This window comes from Sarcophilus harrisii, chromosome 3, assembly GCF_902635505.1.
Source record: "Sarcophilus harrisii chromosome 3, mSarHar1.11, whole genome shotgun sequence".
Lineage (NCBI taxonomy): Eukaryota > Metazoa > Chordata > Mammalia > Dasyuromorphia > Dasyuridae > Sarcophilus > Sarcophilus harrisii.
Genome location: NC_045428.1, coordinates 596,494,574 through 596,518,912, shown reverse-complemented (window position 1 = coordinate 596,518,912; position 24,339 = coordinate 596,494,574). Strand labels below are relative to the sequence as shown.

The window sequence follows — 24,339 nt, the reverse complement described above, 5'->3', positions numbered from 1 at the left end:
GTACTGCATCATTTCCCCAATTCTCCATGTTCTTTCCTAGACCATGGACAGCACCACAGCAGTGTTATCTGCCCTTTCTTTTATTCCCTGGGGACAGAGTTCCTATGGCTATGAGGGGCACAATGCACATACACAAGTGCCTAAAGACAGACCAGATATGAAGTACACAGAGTGCTCCCCACTAGAGATGGTCTGGGAACACTCTGAGGAAAAGTTGGGGGTTTCAGGAGACAAAGACAGGCCTTCTCAGTTTTCCCCTACTCTTGATTCTTTCCTCCCACTCTCCTCCTCTTCCCTCCTTTCCACCTCTATTCTCTTCACCTCTGTGCTCTCTTCCCAGGATCTTGGAATCTGGATGTTCCAGGCCTCTTGTGTCAAGATGAGGGGCTAAGAAGACAAAGTCAGTGGCAGGAAACTTTACCTGGAACAAGAACTGAGTGAAGAAATATTTTAAATTAAGACTGGAGTGGGAGATGGGAGCCAGATTATAGGTAGGTACTACTAGGCTAAGGAGTTTCTTGTTGCTATGGTAGCTAACCAGAGAAGGAAAGCCAGAAGAGGAGGGGAGAGTGGAGAACAGAGAAGAGGGGAGGAGTCCCCATCAGTGCCCTGACTCCATCCTCCTTGTCTCCACAGGATGGGCCAGGGGAACATGACGGCTCTGGCTGAATTTCTCCTTCTGGGTCTATCTACCGGCCCTGCCCTCCAGCCCCTCCTGTTTGCTGCCGTGCTGGCCTCCTACCTGGCCACTCTGCTGGGCAATGCCTTCCTGGTGACCCTGATCCTCCTGGACAGCCGGCTGCACCGGCCCATGTACCGCCTGCTAACTCACCTGGCTCTTCTGGATGTGTCCTACGTGAGCACCACTGTGCCGCAGGCCCTGGCGCACATGCTAGCCCAGAGGCGGGCGCTTCCTTTTGCCCGCTGTGGGGCTCAGCTCTACATCGCCCTCTCTCTGGGCAGCACCGAGGCCCTCCTTCTGGCCTCCATGGCTGTGGACCGCTACCTGGCCGTCTGCCGACCTCTTCACTATGCGGCCATCATGACTCCAAGCCTCTGTGGGGGGTTGGCAGGGGGGGCCTGGGCTCTGGGGTTTTTGCTTTCTGTGCCCAATGCTGCAGCTGCCCTCCGCCTTCCTTACTGCCTTGGGCACCCACCCATTGACCACTTTTTCTGCGAACTGCCGGCAGTTCTGAGGGTGGCTTGTGCAGACACAGCCCCCAACCGGGCCCTGGTCTATGCCATGGGTGTCCCCATTCTCCTGGGGCCCTTTGGCTGCATTCTGGCTTCCTACAGTCTCATCCTGGCCACTGCCCTGCGCCTCCCCTCGGCCCGGAGTCGCCGCAAGGCCCTCTCCACCTGTGGAGCCCACCTGGCCGTGGTGGGCCTCTTCTATGGGACCGTGATGGCCATGTACCTGAGGCCCAAAGGCCCCTCCCCGGCCGGGCGCCACAAGCTCACAGCAGTCTTCTACATCGTGGTCACTCCGCTGCTTAACCCACTCATCTACAGTCTGCGGAACAAGGACGTGCACCGGGCTGCTAGGTACGCTGCCGCCCGCATCCAGGGACTGAGGGCCAGTGGGACAGAAACATAGATTGCTAGAAAAGAAGGGTGCTCTATGTGCAGCAGGGATGATCTAGACCCACATCCCTCCTCCTTGCAGGAGTTCCCTGCCAGGGAACCCCCATCTCTGCCCAAAAAAGGGGACCTTCCCCAGCAACCCAACCTACCTTTACACAGCAACACAGGGAGATGAGGAAGCAGGCCCCAAGAGTCACTGTTAATACACAGTGAGAAGGTAACGTGCTGTTGAGCAGGGCTTTGAGTCATGGATCTTTTTGGCAGACTGGTGAAGGGCAGGACCCCTTCTCAGAATAATTTTTAATTCATAATTGAGTGGATTTTAGCTATTAGTTACTGAAAATAAAGTTTTGCCCTGAAATCTATCTTATGGACCCAGGTTACACACTCCTAGGATAAAGCAAACAGCACAGGACCTGGACATAGTGGCAAGGCAGCCAATGTGGGTTCAAGTCTACCTCTTTGTTGTAGAACCAGTCATGAGCCCTCCAAACTTGGATGGGAAAAACAAATGGTTTGGAGGAGACTGTCTCTGAGGATGTCAGCCTCAGTGTTTCTCAAAGTCTCTCAGGGGGGGCAGAGGATTTAACTTCAGACCATGCATGAGCTGGAATCCTCTCTCCAACATCCTGCCAAGTGGCAGCTGCTGCTTGAAGGCAGAGTGATGAGGACCTCACTACCTGCCTTTTTGTGGAACAGCAGAAAGAACATTCGATTTAGCAGAAGACTTGGATGTGAATCCTAGATCTGTCACTGAACATAACCCTTCTTTGAGCCTCATCTGGAAAATGAGGGGTTTGGATTAGAACTTCTAAGTTCTAGCTTGTAACTTCTAGCTTGGAACAGGATCCTAAGGAACTTTTCAAAGTAATCCCTTCCACTTTTGGACAGTCCTAATCAATAGAAGGTGTGCTTTCGTTTGGTTTGGTTATTTTCATAAATCAAGTTGAAATCTGCTTCTACCTGTTCCTAGTTCATGTACAAATCTAAAATCTATTCCACATGACTGCCTTTCCAATACTGCAAAATAGTCATCATGTCCTCCCCAAGTTCTTTATTCTCTAGCCTTAAATATCCTCAGCTCTTAATAGCTTGATCTCTCATCTCCTCAACATCCTGACTGCTCATATATGGAAGCACTCCTGCCTCTTGACACTGTTCCTATAGCAAAGAATATGTGTGCATGCTTTGAGGACTAAGACCAGGCAAGGGTAATCATGCATGCTTCTAGGAATAAAACCAGGCAGGAAACTGCCTCTCTACCATCCACTAATCTCTCATCACATCCCTAAAATGAAGAGACACATGCAGAAATCAGAACTAAGAAATGGTGTCTGAAGACAATTATAAAACACTGGACTAATTCTCAATTTATACAGGGATTGCTGAACCCAGAAGGTTAAAGACAATTTAAAAAAAAGAACAACCAAAAAAAAAATCTCTTGAGCTATCCTGAAAGCAAAAAGATACCCAGGAGCTCAGTTTAGTTAGTTAGAGAAGATGATAATAATCTGCAACAAAGACTGCTCAGATCCAGAAAAAATTAGTTTGCTTTCAGTTTCTCCTGTAATAGTCCTCAGGCTAAAAAGGATATATTGATCAAGCTCCTCTTGGTTGTAAAGTACTCACTTTGTGATCCAGAGCTAATATGTAATCGCTTATGATAGAAAATGCAGGAGCTAAACAAAATATAGTCCTTTCCCAAACAAGCTTATAGTCTAATAAGTAGCACCAACACATTTCCTAAATGCACAATATTGCATAAGTGCATTAATGGTTTTAAAAGGAAATGTTCTGTAAAATCTAAGGGTTATCACTCACTAGAAAGGATCAGAGAAAACTTGTGAAAGAAGGTGACATTTGAGATGGTCTTTAAATACTGGATAGGAAAATTGGTGGCGAGAAAAGTTTTTCTAGACATTGGAAGCAATGTCAGCAAAGTTATAGGGGAATGAGAGTTCAAAGTTTATGTGATATGAGGGATGGATAGAGAACTGAGAACTAGAGAATAGTCTAGTTTGGATATATTCCTTTCGTTCTTGAAGAGAGCCAAAATGATATCAGTTTGTTAGAGTCGAGTTACAATATGGCTGATTGTGCCTGGTCAGACTAACATGAGCTCAGGATGCTCTGCCACAGGTCAGACACAAATAATCCATATAAATCTTTGGAATGGCTTCTTTAACTTAGGACACCAAGAGTTTCTACTGGGCTAATTAAATTCTGTCTTGCTCATAGAGCACAGCATCTTCTCTGAGGAAGGCATGCCATACTGGGCAATCTTGTAACAGTGTCTCCCATATCATTCAACTGATTCTAGAGTTCTTAAGAGAGACCTTGAGCGTATCCTTGTATTGCTTTTTCAGACCACCTTGTGAGCGTTTGTCCCATGTGTGTTCTCTGTAAAATAATTTCCCCTACATGGGAAGATGATACTTATAGCTCTTGAGAACTATCTTTTATTAGGGCAATTAGAGGAGACCTACATAGACAGAGGATATGGGTATAAACTGACTCTGATGTGATGATATTAAAGAAAAAGTCATTAAGGAGTGGGAAAAGGTTGTTCTGAGAGAAGAAAGGGGATGAATGGAGTAAGTTAGATCGCATGAAGAAGCAAAAAACACCTATTACTACAGAAGGGAGAGAGATGAGCATTGTTTGAAGCTTAATCTCATTAGCTTTGTCTCAAAGAGGGAATAACATACATACTCAGGCATAGAAATTTATTATGTTATATGAATGAAATGGAATATTACTGTTCTATAAGAAATGATGAGCATACCGCTTTCAAAAAAGTCTGAAAAGATTTTCATGATTTAAATTTAAATAATCTAATCCTAAAAATATACATGAACTGATGCTGAGTGAAGTAAGCAGAACCAAGAAAAACAATATGTCCAGTAACAATAATATAATATAATGATCAACTGTGATAGACTTGGCACTTTTCCACAATGAGATGATTCAAAGCAATTCCAATAGACTTGGAATGGAAAATGCCATCCACAAAAAGAGAGAGAACCATGGAGATTGAATATAGATCACAACATAGTATTTTCACCTTTTTGTTGTCGTTTGTTTGCTTGTTTTCTTTTTCTTTCTCATGGTTTTTCTCTGTTGGTCTGATTTTTCTTGCGCAGCATGAGGAATATGGAAATATGTTTAGAAGAATTTAGCATGATTTTACTAGAAAAAAAAAGCAAGGACATCAATTCTGACCTCAGACAAAGCAAAAGCAAAAGAGTTAATTAAAAGAGATCAGGAAGGAAGCTACATCTTGTTAAAAGGTACCATTCACAATGAAGTAATAACAATATTAAATACATATGCTCCAAGTGATATAGCATCCAAATTCCTAGACAAGATGTTAAGTCGGTTACAGAAAGAAACAGAGAACAGCACAATACGAAGAGGGGACTTCAACACAATACTAAGAGGGGACTTCAACCTTCCCCTCTCAGAATTAGATAACTCTACCACAAAATAAACAAGAAAGAAATTAGGGAGGTTAATAGAATCTTAGAAAACTTAGATTTAATAGACATTTGGAAAAAACTGAATTGGGGCTGCAACTTTTTCAGATCATAGTATAATAAAAATTATATTCAATAAAGGGCAAGGAAAAAATAAACCAAAAATCAATTGGAAATTAAATAATCTAATCTTAAAGAATAAGTGGGTCAAAAAACAAATCATAAAAACAATCAATAATTTCATCCAAAGGAATGTCAGTAATTAAACAACATACCAAAATTTATAAGATGCAATCAAAATAGTTTCTTAAGGGAAATTTCAACTCTAACTACTTATAGGAATAAAATAGAGAAAAAGAATTTCAGTGAATTGGGCATGCAACTCAAAAAGCTAGAAGAAGAACAAATTAAAAACTCAATTAAATATCAACTTAGAAATTCTGAAAATCAAAGGAAAGATTAATAAAATGGAAAGTAAGAGAACTATTGATTGATAAATAAAATGAAGAGTTGGTTTTATAAAGGGAAGCAAACAAATAAATAAACTTTGGTTCATTTGATTAGAAAAAAAAAAGAAAATCAAATTATCAGCATTAAAAATGAAAAGTTTGAACTTACCACCAATGAAAAAGAAATTAAAGCAAAAATTAGGAGGTAGTTTGCCCAACTATATGGCAAAAAATCTAACAATCTAATTCAAATGAATCAATATTTAAAGAAATATGAATTGTCCAGATTAGCAGAAGAGAAAATAAAACACTTAAATAACCCTATTTTAGAAATAGAAAGTGATATATTTTAATATATTTTATATGTATTGGCCAACCTGCCATCAGGGGAGGGGTGGGGGAAGCAGGGGAAAAATTGGAACAAAAGGTTTTGTAATTATCAATGATGAAAAATTACCCATGCATATATCTTGTAAATAAAAAGCTATAATAAAAAATATTCAAAAAAGAAAAGAAATAGAAAGTGAACAAGTCATCAATGAAATCCCTAAGGAGGGAGTTCACTCCCCAGGGCCAAATGAATTTACAAGTGAATTATATCAAATCGTTAAAGAACAATTAATTCCAATATTATATAAACTATTTGGAAAGATGGGTGAAGAAAGAGCCCTGCCAAATTCCTTTTAAGACACAAATATGATATTGGCACCAAACCAGGAAGAGCCAAAACAGAGAATGAAAATTATAGATGAATCCCCCTACCGATGCAAAAATTTCAAATAAAATGTTAGCAAGGAGATTACAATAATTTATCAGGAGGATAATACACTATGACGAACTGGGATTTATACCAGGAATGCAGAACTGGTTCAATGTAAGAAAACTACTGGCATAATTAACCACATCAATCACAAAACTAACAGAAATATGATAATCTCAATAGATGCAGAAAAAGTTTTTGACAAAATACAGCACTTATTCCTATTAAAAACACTAGAAAGCACAGGAATAGATTTAGATAGAAATATCTATCTAAAATCATCAGCAAGCATTATGTGTAATGGGGAGAAGCTAGAAGCATTCCCAAGAAAATCAGAAATAAGAATGCCTATTATCACTACTATTATTCCATACTGTACTTGAAATGTTGGCTTTAGCAGTAAGAAAGGAAAAAAGAAATTGAAGGAACTAGAGTAGGCAATGAGAGATAAAACTATTCCTCTTTGCAGATGATTTGATGGTATATATAAAGAATTGTAGCGTATCAACTAAAAAAACTTCTTGAAACAATCAACAACTTTAGAAAACAGTATCAAGAGAATTAATGAAAAAGAATACAAAAGATGATATTCTAACAATATCAGACCTAAAACTCTATTATAAAGCAACAGTCATCAAAACTACTTGGTGCTGGCTGAGAAATAGAGAGGTGGATCAGTAGAATAGTCAATGATTATAATAATCTAATATTTATAAATCCAAAGACTCCAACTTCTGGAATAAGAACTCACTGTTTGACAAAAATTGCTGGAAAAACTGGAAAATGCTACACCACAAACTCTGCATTAACCTATACCTCACAGCTCATACTAAAATAACTTCAAAATGGGTAAATGATTTAAGTGTAAAAGGTGATATTATAACTAAATTAGGAGAGCAAGGTATAGTTTACCTGTCAAACCTTTGGAGAAGGAAGGAATTTACGGCCAAAGAAAATGGCTAGAGAATATTATGAAATGCAAAATGGATAATTCTGATTACATTAAGTTAAAAAGTTTTTCCACAAACAAAATCAATGCAGCTAAGATTAGAAGGAAAACAGAAAGCTGGGGAGGGGCAAGAATTTACAACCAGTGTTTCTGATAAAGGCCCCATTTCTAAAATATATAAAGGAACTGATTCAGATTTTTAAGAATACAAATTATCCCCCAATTGATAAATGGTCAAAAGGTATGAACAGACAATTTTCAGATGAAGAAATTAAAGCCATTGTAGTCATATGAAAAAATGTTCTAAATCACTATTCATAAGATAAATGCAAATTAAAACAGCTCTGAGGTACCATCTCACACCCATCAGACTGACTAAAATGACAAGAAAAGACAATGATAAATGCTGGAAGGGATGTGGGAAAATGGGGACACTAGTGCAGTTAGCGGAGTTGGGAAATGATCCAACCATTCTGGAGAGCAATTTGGGACGATGCCTATAGGGCTATAACTCTGGGCATTACCTTTCGATCCATCAATATCACTGCCATGTCTGTATCCAAAAGAGATCAAAGGGGAAAAGACCCACATGTGCAAAAATGTTTATAGCAGCTCTTTTTGTGGTGGCAGAGAAATGGAAAACGAATATGATGGGTTGCAACTTGGAGGTAAAATACAGCAGTAATCCTGAGGCTCCTAACCTTAGAAGTGCTGCTGTTCTAATAATCTGTTAGGAGAAAGAACAAGAAAGAAAAAAGAAGGAGAAAGAAGAAGGAAGGAAGAAAGAAGAAGGAGAAGGAGAAGGAGAAACAGAAGGAAGAGAAGAGACAGTCTTGAGGAAGGGAGAGAGAGCCACCTGGTGGACAAATGTGAGCGTGACACCTGATGGACCAATGTCCTAACATAGCACCCACCCCGTTTCGTTCTGGCTTGGTATGCTCAGCCCGACATCTTGCTGATGTGTCTGACTCTCTGTGACTAGAGTGGGAGTTTTCTTGGCAAAGATATAGGAGTGTGTCGCCATTTCCTTCTCCTGAAGAAACTGAGATAGGAGAAAATGACTCGCCCGTGGGTCACACAGGCAGTGTCGGGAGTCGAATTTAATCCAGCTCCTCCTGACCCCAAGCGTGGGGCTCTGTCCACTGCACCAGCCAGCTGCCCCCCACAGAGCGGCTGTTTCATAAATTCTACTTAGTGCGTTTAATTTACAATCGTGCCAAAGCGCAAATAAACTTCCTTTTTTAATCCTATTTGCACGTCTTCATTCAAATCTGCGAAGAGGGCGCTAAAAATTACTGCAGCCCGAAGCTCCGTCCCAGCGGGAGGACCCCACAGGCTGCTAACGGGTCCCACGCTCTTCAAATCCCCAGGGCTTAGCACAGGGCCTGGCGCGTAGTAGGTGCTTAATAAGCGCTTGCTGCAAGACCGGACACATCAGTCGGGGTTGGCTTCCACAGCTCCCGCGGTCCCTACCGCCTACATCTGTAATGACGTCAAGTCCGAGATGAGCAAGGTCTCAGACAACTGGCTGAGGCCCTGAACTTCCTTTGACGCGGTGTTGCCATGGGGATGACACAGCCGCTGGTCCTCGCTCCCGCCCTGCTCTTCCAGGGCGGGTCAAAAAGGTCCCAGTCGCTCCCTCATTGGCTCTCGTCATAAGTATTCCCAACTGACTTCTGATTGGCGGAGATCCTGCACACGCTCCTATGGCCCCTTCCTCCGGGGTTCTCGGCGCGTCCCTGTACACACGCATGCGCAATCGCTTCTTTAGGCCATCTGACCAGTGCGGCCTTCACTGGTCACCTCTCCTCTTCGAAAACGAAAGACAAACCACACAACTCTCCCTCTCGCTCCGGTCCCTTAAGTTCGTGAAATGGTCGCACCCGGTGCCCCTACCTTTCCTCTCCCTCCTCCCGGGGCTTCCACAAGAAGGCCCACTCATTCTGCGCTTGCGCACAGTCTCTGGGCCTCTCTAGGCTATTGGAGGACTCGCTTCGTCTCGGTGGTATTCCCTCCCCGCGGTGGAGGAAAGGTTTAAGTGATGTTTGCGCTTATATCCCATCCCCTATTTTATAGAAGAAACAGGCCGTCCATTTTACAGTCCAAAGGAAACTGAGGCACAGAAAGGGCATATAACGGGCCCCAGGTCATGCAGAAGGACAAGGGTATCTCCCGGGTACCAAGCTCTGGGCTAACATCCCACACCCATCCCTCCTCGCCCCCCAAAAACTTCCCCCTCCACTTTCTCCTCATCTCTCCCACCGAAGCACCTACTATGTGCCCGGTGCTCTTCGGAGACAGAAATCCCGTTGTGTGTGTGGCCTTGGCCAAGCCCCTAACTTGCACCAGTTTGCCCAGTGCCAGGAGAGGCCCGTAGGCCCCTTGATCCCCAGCAGCGGAGGATTCTGGGTATTACACGGATTCAGAAGAGAGAGAAACACACTAAGGCCACGTGATCAGAAAGTTTCCTAGAGGAAGCACCACATGAATGGGGCTCCAGGGACGGAAAGAATTTGCTTAAAAGACAGAAATTCACTTGGTGTGTGGGGGCAACTCCAGAGGAATCCCAGTGGGACCCCTTCAGTGCATCAGCAGTGATGTCCCGAGCTCACTAGCAGTCTGTTCTGTTCCAACTTCTTGTTCCTCAGTCCTCTCAGTCCTCTCTGACTCTTCTTGATCCCATTTGGGGTGTTCTTAGCAGAGATATAGGAGAGGTTGGTCACTTCCAACTCATTTTACAGATAAGGAAACTGAGGCAGACAAAATTAAGTGCCTTTCCCAGGGCCACACAGCTAGGAAGTGTCTGAGCCAGGATTCGAACTCAGGAAGATGAGTCCTCCTGAGTCCAAGCCTGGCCCTTTATCCACTGTGGCACCTAACTGCCCCATATTCCAATTTGAGATGATTCCAATTGGTAGGAACTTTGCGGGGTTTCCTTTGCTTTTCTTTTTTTCTTTCTTTTTTTTTTCCCCCATTTTGTCAATTACTCGTCCCCTCTGCCTGCTGGTTGACAGACAGCTGGGGGTCTGCGTTGGTACAAAGGAGCTGATGAATTTGGATGGGAAGAGCTTGGATGCCTGCCTGAATGATCAGCCTGCTCATCATAACAAAGAGGGTGTTGAGAAATTCAATTGCCCAATGAAGCAATTAATGTAGGAGACTCGGAATATGTGAGGAAATATGTAAGGGTGGAAGCTGTATGACTATGTCTGTGGACTGCTTACTCACTTAATCATTCTACAAACATCGCTTAAGCAGCTGCTGTATACAAAAAACAGCTTAAACTGATGGAAATGCAGCACAAAGTTTAAATAAAGAGCATTTCCCTTAAGAAACTCATTGGTTCTCTTCCTCATGTCCATCTGCTTACTGTTGCCTTCAGATTATGGCTGGCCTTTAGAGACCTGCAATTACCTGAACCTCCAAACCTCAGTATGTATACCTCCTCTCCTTCCCTACCCCCAATTCCTCAGCTAAAACAGGCTTGGATTTTCCAAGAACTTCATGAGTGATTAATGGAAAGAAGATAAAGTATGCTGAGCTGACTAATTCTATTCAGTCATCGAGTAGCAATCATATTGTATTGTATTGTATTACCATTCACAGCAATGTTTTCCACACTGGGAAGGGACAAAATCCAGATAAGATGAGACACAGAGAAGAAAGGAGGGAAGGAGAAAAGGAAGGAAAGAAAGAGAGGGAGGGAGAGAGGGAAGGAGGGAAGGAAAAAGGAAATACAGATAAGTTGATGAAAAAAAAATCATTTAAGTTTTCTCTTTGACAAGAAAGTGGAGCCTCAGAGAGGAAATGGGTTTGCCCAAAATGACAGCAGAGGGCCAAAACTAGAATCTAGACCTCTTGATTCTTAATCTGAGACTCCTGGATGGTGACATAAAAGTCCAGTGTCTCACACACTCACACACACACACACACACACACACACACACCCCAAATGTCATTGGGATATACATTAATGCATATCCCAATCATGACTATACAAACTTGCCCACAGGCACACAAATATAATAAGGACCTAGGGTTAGTGGCAGGTAGATGGCACAATGAATAGAGCAGCAGCCCTGAAGACTGGAGGACCTGAGTTCAAATCAGATCTCAGACACGTCACACTAGATGTATGAACCTGAAAAAGTCACTTAACTCTGAAATGTCTTGCAAAAACAAACAAAATATGTGGGTTTTTTTTCCTCATGTACATGCTTCCTCCACTAAAGCCCTTACACGTTACCGAAAGCACATAATCTTTAAAGTCAGGCCACAAAGGCCTGGTGTCAGAGGCAGACATTTATTGCCTCTTCTGTGGGGTTTGCTCAGTAGGAAGACCCCCGGCAGAAGAGAGATTGAAGGTCTGTGCCCACTCACAGTTCTTCACTACAGAGGCAGAGGAGAGATCTGCCCGATTCTATGCATAAAGACAATTTGAATGGTATAAAAGATCATAATTTCAGCTTGAAGGCCATCTAGTCCAACTCCCTAATGATACAGAAGGCCCAAAATTAGTAACAAGCAGCAGAGAAAGAATCAAACCCAGAGCATCCCAGTGTCTCTCTCTGATGGGGTCCCTTTCCTACAGACATCTTATCCCCCATCCTCTCCCTTGCAGCCGCTTCATTGCAAAGCTTCAGAAGCCCCAGATTCTCAGGCTTTAGCAATGTAATTTAGGAACTTGAACTAGCTTTCATATTCTACTTTTCTGTGTTTCTTAATCCCCAAGATGGACAGCCAGCTTCATGAGGACGTGGCCTATGTACTCAAGTTATAGACCTAAAGGTCTTCAGAAGCCATTTAAAACAAACGATTCCTTTTGTAGATGAGGAAACAGGGGCACAAAAAAGTAATATGCCTTTTCCAAGCTCACTTGGAATAAATATCTCAGAGGGTTCAAGCAGAGTTCCTCTCTGTTTCTGAAGCCTAGTTCTTTGCATTGCCCCACACTGCTAAATTTTGTTTCCTCATTTTTAAACACAATGCTGTATATATAACTCTACCTACCTATCTATCTACCTGTCAATATATAATGTACACATATATAAAACTATATATACTTATAACTACAAATATAATTAGTACTTAATATGTTTATTCAAAGAACCAATTAATAACCTCTAACCTACGTTTGAATAAATCCCAGATTTGTAACTAGTTCTGGGCAAGTCCAAACCATCATTTTCTCATATGCATTATCTCAAAATAACTTTTACACTGCCTGCCTCTAAGGATTTAAGACAGTGGTTCTCACACTTTTGTTTTCAGTATCTTTATCCTATTAAAAATGATTGAGGATCTCTCCAAAGCGGTTTTGTTTATCTGGGTTATATTTATAGACATTTACCATATTAGAAATAAAAACTATTTTTGAATTTGTAGACCCTCTAAAAGGGTTTCAGAGATTCCCAGGATTCTCTAGACCATACTTTGACAACCACTGATTTAAGAGTTAACTACCTGAGCTCTTGCACTTTATAATTGAGGAAGGGGAAATGCCAAAGAACAGAGCTGGGATTCAAACTTCAATCCTCCAAAACTGTTTGGAATTGACATAGTAATATATAGTAAGCTTCCCCCTCCACTATACTGGTTCATAAGAGGTTCCTATGATCATAAGGCAGGTCACTTATTAACCACCAAGGTCCCTTCTGATTCTAAAATTCCATGATTCTGTGATATTAGGGGTAAGGAAGCTGTGGTTTCCAAGTGGAGACTGAACGATTGGCTGTTGGGGATTTTGTAGATTTATCAGAAAAGGAAATAGAGGCAAAGGGAGGGTGACTTAGGGAGTAGACATCTGAGGTAGGATTCAAGCCACAGGACAGGTAGCCATGGGGGTCCTCCTGTCTGAGACTCTATGATCTTCTAGGAATAGAAGGAATAGGTCTTGTGTGGCACTTTAAAAGTTCAAGGGACATAGCTTCTGGTCGATTTAATCATTTTATTAATAATGACAGCATTTAAAAAAAAAAGGATAGTCATTTGATTATCTCTCAGACCATAGACCATCATGGCAATGGAATCCCAGCTTATATATTCTTTTAGAAGAGGAGTAACAATCAATTCTGGGTAACAAATAATGGGCAAATAAATACCAAAATGTGGGGCTGGACCTGAACCTTGATTGTGTCATCCACTTTCAGTCCCCCCCCCCCCCCACAACCGCTTTGGCCCCCCCCCCCCAGTCTTGGACAATCTGTTCAAAGAATTTATGCCCCACCCAAACCTGAGTGGAACAGAATGGCTTCTTCTCCTGGGTGAGGTCTAGGGAGAGGAAAAGGTTAGCTCAACCTTCAGAGACTGAGATCTTGAAATGAAGATTAAGAAAAGAAGGAAATTGGAATCTCTCTAAATCATCAGTTAATATAATTTTTCTCACTTGAAAGCCTTGGAATATGGGTTCAACTTCCTTATTCTGTGTCATTTTCCAAGTAGCAGTTTAGTTGAATGTTCTTTAATTAGTTTATCACCAGAATATTGATCACTAAGCAAGGAAGAAAACAAACCTGAAGATACAAGTTTGTGAAGGGGCTGAAATCTGCTTCAAGAGCACTCCAAAGGAACCACAGAATACTGAGGTGTGAAAAAATTGCCTTGCATGTCTCTTTTTTAGCAGGACATTCTTATCTTTGTGACAAAAGCCACAAAATTGCCACCTTCGCTATCATAGTCTATTCTTCCCGGAGCTAAGAAAGAGGTGATTGGTACCTAAATGTTACATTACAAATGTTAGAAGACAAAGGATAACTGAGGTTGATACAAAGCTGAAGGACTTATTGGGGATGGGGGGAAGGGGTACAGAACATTCTCAAAACAATCAAAAATCATTAAGTCCATACTATATGCTAAGCATTGTGCTAGGTGCTGGGGATACAAACAAAACAATAAAAGTCCCTGATTTCAAGGAGTTTGCACTCTTTCAAGAAGATAACACATCTATAATTGAAAATATAACAAATAAAATATTGCATAATATTTTTGGAGCAAGAACTAGCATTTGGGGTTTCATATAGAAGTTATAACTTGAAAAAAAATTTTAAAAGAAGGAAACCTATGTGAGATGAGAAACCTAAACATGGAGCATAGCAGAGATGTGAAGGTGCGAAAGGATAAGAAATTTAGAGGTGGCTTTCATGATGGATTGCCATTTGAGAGAAACTGCTAGAAGTCCAAGTCAGCTGGTTATCAAGGGCAGAAAGAGAAATTAATAATGTTAGAAAGCAAGATTCAGGCCAGATTGTGAAGGATTTTAAAAGTCAATTTAAAAAAATTGTCCAGAGACAATAGGGAGTCGCTGGAATTTATTGGTTAACAGAGTGACATGAACATGAAGCTTAGGAAAATCACTTTAGCAGCTTTTTAAGAGAAAAAATTGAAAGAAGAGAGATTTGAGGCAGGGAAAACCATAACTGATTACAAAATGCTAAGCAAATCCCATCCATTCTTCTCCCTAAAAAATAATGTTTCCCATGAGGACACTTTCTTAATAACAGCCATTCCCCCCCATTGATAAATGGTCAAAGGATATAAATAGACATTTTTCAGAGGAAAAAATCCTAGCCATAAATAACCATATGAAAAAATGTTCTAAATCATAAATAAGGAAAAGTAAATCTGGGGAACCAGATCACATTGGTTAAGATGATAAAAGAAGGAAAATGACATATGCTAGAAAGGATATGAAAAAAATAGACATACTAAGGCACTTTTTGTTTGAATTGTGAACTGGTCCAGCCATTCTGAGGAATAATTTGGAATGAGTCTTCCAAAGTTACTCAGTATACATACTCATTAGTCCAGCAATACTACTACTAAATCAATACTCCAAAGAGTAAAAGGACTATACATAAAGAAATACCCATAGCAGCTATTTTTTTTTATGATGGCAAAGAATTGGAAATTGGGGAATGGCCATTGTGAGTTCACAAGACCAAACACCAACATCAATCCCATCATTTGGTGCTAAATCCAAAATACATCATTTGGAACTAAGAATTGTACCCTTAATACATCATTACTTCTGGAGGCTTCACTAGACTGAAATAGGAAGGATCACAATCTAAGTTTTTTCAGTGTATCAATCAGTAAAGAATACAGAAGGCAAAACATAGGAAAGTACACGGCTTACATGGTACCCAAGCTGAGAGCTTCTCCAGATGTACTCAATGTGAGAAAGACATGTACCAAGGTGTAAAGCCCAGGAATCTCATTGCCAGGTTTTAAGCAACTTGAAGCACAAGGAGAAACAAATGCAGCAGCTGCTGAGGGCTGCAAGTAGTGACAAAGAGGCATGAAATTAAATATGAAGACACCATGGTAAGTTGATTCACAAGAAATGCCGGGGAATGTGATACTTCAAACAGATAAAAAAAAGAAGGAACCACATATTAGAAAGGGCTATATCACGGAAAAGTGGAGTTACCATCTCTAAGAACCTCAAAGTAGATTAGGGATTGGTTGAAGGAACTGGGGGTATTTAGCCTAGAGAAGCCTCTAATATTCTATTTATTAAGGTCCCTCCCAGCTCTGAAATGCAGGTGAAATTTAAGTGAGAAATCAAGGACAAGATCTAAATTGAAATCTTGAATCACAGGGAGGATAGTACAATTCCTGACATTTATAGAAAAGTTGGTAAGAGGGGAAAGTTTAGGGCGTGTCATGAGGTAAGTGTAAATCTGATTGGTTCCAACAAGTTCAAAGTCGATTTAAAATGTAATAGGCACTCCTGAGCTATGAAAATGATTGAAATTACTCTAATTCTCTAACAAAATTAAACATGTGGAATATTAATATAAATAAAATATACATATGAATATGGATGAAAATAAAAGGAAATTAAACAACAAACATTTAAAAAGTGAAAAAAATATGGAACACAATTCCCTCTCATTGTCAGAATCTGAAGGAAACACCCTCTCGGCAAACTGAATTTTGGAAATTGCTTTCAACCACTTTCCTACACCCAGGCCAAATTATTTTTAATTTAAACCAGTAGGCCTGCAAAAGTACCAGCTGGATCTTAATCAAAAGGTGGAGCTTTCAGTCAGAAGGTGGACTGTGGTCACCTCAGCTGCAGTAATTACAAGAGCCAACCCAGTCTTCATACATTACACACCTTGATGAGAAGATCCAATTTTCTGGAACATCCTTCACTTTAAAATAATCTCAAAATAATGCTAAACTGAGGAAAGTCCCATCAATTGGAAAACACCTAATTTTGTCCCTTTAGAAATATCAGCTGAGGATCTACCTTTTTTTTTTTTAATTCCCATGGGGATTGGATGAAAATCTTCATTTGGATCACAAAGAGACTTAAAACCACTTCAAAAAATGTCTAAGTAAAATTTTGGATATACTATTAAAAAGTATAAATTTACTTTCCTCTTACCTTTAAAAAGCAAAATCCTCAGTAATTTTGCTCCATATTCCCTGAAAAACTTCCTTGGTAGGAGCTGCTTGAATTTTCCAGGAGGAAAGAAAATCTATTGCTTAATAGAGCCATTGGCTGGAATGTATTTCTAGGAGAGAGGAAAAACCTCATGACCTAGGTTACCCTCCCCTCCCCCCAAAGAGAATTGAATAAGGAATGATAGAGAGGGACATCTGGGACTACCTCCAAAAGTGATTCCTCCTGGGATCCTAGACCCCAAGACCAAATCCAAGAAAGCATAGAGCTCTACTCTTTCTTGAGGTAGCATTGTTTTTATCAGACTTAACCTCCAAAAGACAAAGCAACCAACCTCAATAATCAGAAATGTGACAAAGCCTTTCTAAATAATCCTTAATCTTGGCGCCTTCCCTTTCAAATTATCCTTGTTTATCCTGTATCTCTTATTGCTACATAGTTGTCTCCATGATATCTCCCCCATTAAACTGTAAGCTTCTTGAGGACAGAAGCTTTCTTTCTATCTACAATACTTAGCACAGTGCCTGACACATAATAGCCTTTAATATATACTTGTTGATTCAATCTTTGCTATTTTCTCAGGAGGACAACAGCTTGGTTATTCAAACCTCTCCAAGGAACCACTCCTCTCTTTCCATCATTGATAGCTTTTTCAAAGACAGGTTATTGTGCCAGATCCCATCATTGTTACCATTTGTTTTGGTTGTGGTCCTCCATCTGGTACAATTACCGAAAGAGTCCAAACAAATTGGTTTACTGAAAATTTGCAGGGTACCCAGAAGTTTTAGTACAAGACTAATTGCACTGATTGCAAAGGCTATCAGATAAAAATAGATGCTTAGATAATTAAAAGAATTCTAGAGAATTAAAGCAAATGAACTTCTCAAAAGGAGGTTCTCTGGAACTGACAGAATCCTAACGGATCTGACAAAGTCCTAAAAGAATTGTTGTCCAGAAAATACACGAGATCCCGGATTGATCAGCAGGGTGCAAAGGTAACCCTACCTCCCCACTCCTTTACTACCACTTCCTTTTTCAAAATAGTTCCAACTAGTGTGGCAGTAAGGTGGATGGTTATCAATGCCCCCCAGTTCTACCAATGTCTTGACCACAACATCTTGCTGGTGTCAGATAAGAGTCTATGTTCCTTTGTCAAGCCTGATCATGGAAGAACAGGCCTATGAAAGCCTTTACCCTTTTTAGAATAAAAAAAAAGTCATCCTCTTAAAAGTTTTGTAGAAAGAATATCCTTTAGTAGACCACAAGCCATTAGTATTAAACAGGCTTCATATATGCTTCTCCACTTACTGTATGATTGTCAGTGAATCCTTTCTCTTTTCTGAGCATCAATTCCTTCATTTGTAAAAAATGAAGCGATTGCACTAGACAGTCAATGGAGGCCTTTTCCAGCTCTGGATCCTGAAATCCAAGTTTTCTCTAAAACATAGCATCAAAGATAGGACTAGAACCCAAGTCTTCTAGGCTAATGCTCTTTCCACTGCCCCTTTGACTAATCCTAGAACATGGTGCCCACCATACTCTCACCAACTCTACTGTCTCTATTCTCTATCTCTGTCCCAAGCCATAGTCATGGTGAAGTGGAACAGTTGACTAATTTACAAGTGAAAAACACCATTTAGTGAATACTTAATGATATCATTACGTATCAATACTTAATCAATACTTAATGATACAGAGAGCCAGACCATCATAGAAGGAACACCAAATTGGGCATCAGAAAAACTGGATTCAAACTTCAGCTCTGAACCTCATTATCTGTTAAGTTCCTAGAGGAGTCCTTAGCTTTGCAATGCCTCAGTTTCCCCAGATGCAGAACATCCATAATAACTCCCAGTCCACCTACTTCAAGGAGTTATGGAGAAGAACAGTTGAAATTAATTAAAATGAAATGTTAGCATTTTATTCCTGAACAGACCAGTTAACAGTAGAACTGGCTAATGACAATTTTCTTTCTTTTTTGTTTAGTATTTAGTCTTTAGACCAACATTTTATTTTTAATATTTTCCCTAGTTACATTCAAAATATTTTTTTTACATTTCTTAAGACTTTTGAGTCCTTGATGCTAAGTGAAATGAACAGAATCAGATCAATATACACAGCAACAGCAAGATTATTCGATGATCAATTCTGATGCATATGTCTCTCTTCAACAGTGAGATGATTCAGGCCAGTTCCAATGATGTTGTGATGAAGACAGCCATCTACATCCAGAGAGGGGACTATGGGAACTGAATGTGGATCACAACATAGTATTTTCACTCTTTTTGTTGTTCTTTGCTTGCTTTTTTTTTCTTTCTCATTTTTTTCCTTTTTGATCTGATTTTTCCTGTGCAGTATGATAATTGTGGAAATATGTATAGAAGAATTGCACATGTTTGGCATGTATTGGATCACTTGCCAACTGAGGGTGGGGTTGAGGGTGGGGGGAAAGGAGGGAAGGAAGTTGAAACACAAGGTTTTGTAAGGGTGAATGTTGAAAATCATCCATGTATATATTTTGAAAATAAAAGCTTTAACTGAAAAAAAAAAAAAGAAAGAAAGAAACAATACCTTACCAAGAAAAAAAAAAGATTTTTGAGTTCTAGGTTCTCTCTCTTAGCCACACTCCAAATTAAGAAACTACATGTGAAGTTATGAAAATCATTTCCATAAAAGTCAAGTTATAAAAGAAAACATTGATCTCCCACCCTAATGAAAATAAAAAACCTCAAGAAAAATTAAGTTAAAGAGAAAGAGTGAGAGAAACAGAAAGACAGAGAGACAAAAACAGAGAGAGAGAGAGAGAGAGAATGCTTTGATTTGTATCAAACACAATCAGTTCCTTCTCTTTCAGAGCAGGCCTGAATGGTTGTACTATTGAGAATAGCAAAGTAGTGACAATTTTCTTAACGTAAGCTAGCCCCTCCTAAACCTTCCCAGGAATGGACCTGGATGGTCCACCAAGTTCCTTTCACTTTTACCCCTAGGAGGCAACACAGTGCTGTCTCAAAAAAAGCTCCCAATGAAATCAGGAAGCCTCCGTTCTAAGTTTGTCTCTACTTTGTGACTTTCCAATGAGCTCTTCAATCTCTCTGGTCCTCCTTCTCATCTGCAAAATGAGATTGAACTAGATGACCTCTAAGTTTCCTCCCAACTTTTAGAACTGCTTCTTTTTTTAATTAAAGCTTTTTTTAATTTTCAAAAGATATGCACGGATAATTTTTCAACATTAACCCTTCCCCATCCCCTCCCCTAGATGGCAAGTAATCCAATTTATGTCAAACATGGTAAAAAAAAAAAAAAAATGTGTTAAATCCAAATTATTTTGCTGCACAAGAAAAATCAACTCAAACTGAAAAAAATGAGAAAAAATAAAATGAAAGCAAACAACAACAAAAAGAATGAAAATGCTATGTTGTGAACCACATTCTACTCCCACAGTCCTCTCTGGGTATAGATGACTCTCTTCATCACAAGTATCATTGGAACTGGTCTGAATCATCTCATTGTCTTAGAACTCCTTTCACCATTGGGGGAAGGGGGGTCGTAGCCCCTCTCCACTCTGTATTTCATCTGCTCTTTGCCTCCCTTTGTATGTGTGTGTGTGTGTGTGTGTGTGTGTGTGTGTGTGTGTTTCCCTTTTTCTCCCTCCTCCCAATGACCAAGGAGATATTGGCTACATACCCTGAATGGCCACAGGGGGACAGCAATAGTTCAAGAAAATTAAATATAGCATTAACCATGACTTTTTGACACCTGGGTGTCTGCTACCTGGATCCAAGTTCTTACCCTTTCTGAATGCACCACCCCACCTCCACCCCCAAGGATCCGGGCTAAGGGACCTTATCTCCAGATCCCCTTGGGATACTTTCCCTCAAATCCCCACCAACTCACCCCCCATATACACATACACACAGGTACACACACTTCTCAGGGGAAGCTTGGGGGGGGGGGGGGGGATAAGTCTATAAGGAAAGGAGTGCAGGAAGCAGGCGGGATAGGCCCGTCACATTTATTTAGTCCAAGAGGCCAGAGTGGTTATTCAAGGCAGAAGTGTGGTCTTCATGTCTAAGGGTCCCAAGGTCTTCTCATTTCTGGGCCTGGGAGTGAGACAGAGATAAAGAGAGCAGTTGACAGAGACCCAGGGAGACAGTGTAATCAAAAACACCAGGCTGATAGCCAGCAGCTCCTATTTCTCCTGCCTATCTGTCTTTGCAACCTTGGTCTTGAGTCATTGTCACAGTCAGCGGCTATATAGGTGCAAGGTTGTCCATTCTCAACGCTGAAGATTCAGAAATGAAAAACAGGTTTTGTCCTCGAGGTGTTGACAGTCTAATGAGTGACTTATGGTACCTAAATATAAGATATAATGTGATGGGAGTCAAGGGGCTTCTAAAATGTTTGAGGAGATAAGTTTCTTCAATCTGGGGATCCATAGGAAGTGTGTGGTGAGGTGCAATGATTAGGGAGGCTTCCTAGAAGAGGTGGCTCCTGAGTTAGTCTTTGAAGGATGGGAAAGATTTAATTAAATAAATTATAGGGTTGAGGCAGGAAGTGGGGTGAAAAAAGGAGGCTAGTTCAACTACAGGGAATGGTGTGATCAAAGGTTCCAAAGAAGATGGGAAGAGGAGAATGGAGTCACAGTGGTTCAGTCCAATGGAATCAAATGGCTCTGAGATGACATCATTCAGACTGCTGAAATTAAAAAGAGCTTTGAATGCTAGGACTAAAATCTTAAACTTTCTTTTTCTTTAAACAAGGCCCTTAAAAGGATTTTGAATAGAAGAGAAACATGCTCTTACCAATGGGTTGGTTAAGTCTCTTCTCACTAAGCCTAAGTCTCAAATGAAGGGCTTGGATTTAAGGGATCTCTTAGGTCCCTGCCACTCTGCACATGTATTGGGTCACAGGATCATGGAGTTTGAGCTGGAGAAAAGTTTCAAAGGCATCAACTCCACATCCCTTGTTTATAGATGAGGAAACTAAAGTAAATTTTAAATGGCAAATCCAATGGCAGAAAGGACTCAAGATAGAGAAGCAAGACACCTAGAGATAGAGGGAAATAGGGAGGCATAAACACATAGGAAGGAAGGAAGAAAACAAGAGAGCCATTGGGTGAGCGATGCATTCCCAAGACACTTAAATCCCTTTGCTTCCCAATCTCCCCTCACCTTGTGGAAGAAGTAAATGGAGGCAAAGATGGTGATCACTGCCATGGCCACGGTGACATTCTGGATAAGGTAGAGTCAGAGGTCACTTCTCCAGTACCCTTATCCAATCCTAGACACCACCATCCCCAACCCCACCAGCTTTCTGCCATTCAGTGCCCTTGCCCCTTCAGTACAGCTTCCCTCTGTCCCTTGAGGCCTTTCTTAATCTCTTCTTCCTTAAGACCTCCATTGACCTGTTTCTCATGACCTTTCTTTATTCCTTTCCTCCTCTTTCCCCCACCCTCTAACTCTGAGTATTCCTTCTTTTCCATCATCCCTCCCTAGAATTGTTTTCCCTGATAATGCCCCTATATTCCTCCACTCAGTCCCCAACCTTCCTCCTTCCCTCCACATCTCCCCCCACCACCTCCTGCAAGCTCATTGCTTCTCCTGCCCTCTTGGACTGGGGACCCTCTCTCTCCAACCTCTTCTGTTGGGAATATGGGACTGACCACAGAAAGTCTAGGATTGGACTTGCCCATCACCTAGGAGAACAGAATGTTACCAAGGAGATGGTTCCTCCCACCCTGTGGCTCATGGAATAGGGGGAGACTTAGAGAATTAAGACCAGAGAAGAGTCGAGAGGGAGGTAAATGTTGGTCTGGAGCAACTTTGGTCCTCCTTTGGGGTTCCTCTCATGATTCCCTATACTCTTTGAGGGATGATAATCACAATGGCTTTGGGCATACAGACAGGACTGAACACCGGTCCCCCATGATTCAGGATAGTTAAGTACCTCCTGGCTTTGATATTTGTGTGATGTAGCTTCTCTAAACCTCGGTTTCCCCATATATAACACAGAATATCCCCTCCCACCCCAAATCCTATCATCCTAAACCGAAAGTGAAAGACAAAGACCCAAGTGAAAATGTCCTTACCCTCAAGGGGTTTATATTCTGACAAGGGAGACAATGAGGGAATATATAGAAATATAAAAGACACAAATCAATGAGATCGAGATCATACAAGTCAACCTCAAAGGGAAAGGTATGAGCAAATGGAAGGCGAAGGGGTCTTTCCCACAAGGTGGGGTCCCTGAGCTAAAACTTGAAGGAAGCTGTGGGTTCCAAGACAAGGAGAACATTTCAGCTACCATTAAGGAATGGAAACAGGAAGAGAAATGTTGTGTGTGAGAAACAGTGAGTTGGAAAATATGGCTGCATTATGGCTGCATTGTAGAGTTTCCAGAAGGGAATATTGTATAAGTGGAGAGAAAAGATAAGATGAAGTCACCATTACTAAGAAATTTAAATACCCAAGAGAAGAAGTTCTTTCTAATCCTAAGAGTAAGAGGAAGCCACAGGAGTTTGAGTAGGGGAGTGAATGCTATTGAAAGAGTAGATATTGATTTGGTATTTTATATTCATTATATTTATATTATTTATAGATATATTTTATATATTTATTTATATATAAATAATATATAAATATATATTTATATTTGTTTATATTTAATACATATTTATATTTCTTTATATATTTATTTTTAAATTTAATATTAAATTAATTTCTATTTAATAAATTTATGTTTATGTTTCATATTTTAAATGATTTATATCTAATATTAAATTAATAAAATTAATATTAAATATATATTTATATATGTATTTATAAATATGTTTGTATTATATTCTGTTGTTACATCTTGTTTGTTATATTTTATTCCACTCCATAGGCGATTTTATTCTGGAATCATATTCTGTACTCTAGGTAATCCTTTTCCTCTCTGGGCAAAGCAGTTCATAAATTCAAGAGTTTAGTCTCTCTCTCTGAGGCTGGATGTATAAGCGATACCTCTCTCACAATCACTGCTAATTGGGAGAGAAACTCTGAGCTTGGGAATTGTGATCTCAGCAATCATGCCCACTGAGGGAAGTTTGTTATTTCACACGATTTCAATCTCTGCAAAGCTAAGGGATATCTTGTGGTCATCCCTGAGATCAAAACAAGATGACCGTTGCCCATCCTAAGGTCCATCTTGAAATTTCAGGTGGCTTTATCTTCTGCCTCAGTGCCTTCAAATCTGCTGCTGCTGTCCAGTGTCTATGGATGCAGCTGGACCCTGCACATTCAGAACAGCATTCTTTAGAACAGAAAGAAGTAGCCATTCTTCCCATGGGTACTTTGTGCCGCTTTATAAATGTAACCAATCACAATTTCCTAACACCTTATTGTTACCACAAAACAAAACAAAAATTGGTTGTGAGATCATAACCAATGGTGTTATTTTTGTTTTGTTCTATGACAATAAAAATTATTCCACCATCAATTTGGGGTCTTTTGGTTCGAGAGACCTTCTTTATTGGTACTTAGTGATCCTACTAATAAATCATAAATTTACTCAGAGAAGCCTGCTTTGATTTATCTTTTTGTTAAGTTTCAATCACAACAAATATTTCCCTCAAGGAAAGTTACTTTGGCAACTACATGGAGGATGGATTGCAAAAAGAAAGAATTGAAACTGAGAGAACAGTGATACAATCCCCTGCTTTCAAGAAG

The 24,339-nt window shown here is 40.4% G+C and overlaps 1 protein-coding gene and 1 long non-coding RNA gene across 2 annotated transcripts; one reads left to right on the top strand and one right to left on the bottom strand.

The window, feature by feature from the left end:
- The first annotated feature begins 652 nt into the window (after positions 1-652).
- LOC100934693 (olfactory receptor 2D2-like) lies at positions 653-1,597 on the top strand. The gene has a single exon (XM_003765245.2). It carries the CDS (start codon positions 653-655, stop codon positions 1,595-1,597), a length of 945 nt encoding a protein of 314 aa, XP_003765293.2.
- A 19,013-nt stretch (positions 1,598-20,610) lies between these two features.
- On the bottom strand, positions 20,611-22,300 carry LOC100932869. The gene is made up of 3 exons (XR_001120804.2): positions 22,208-22,300; positions 21,802-21,861; positions 20,611-20,730 (listed from the first exon to the last, which is right to left on the bottom strand). It is a non-coding gene; the product is annotated as an uncharacterized LOC100932869 (long non-coding RNA).
- Positions 22,301-24,339: the final 2,039 nt, after the last annotated feature.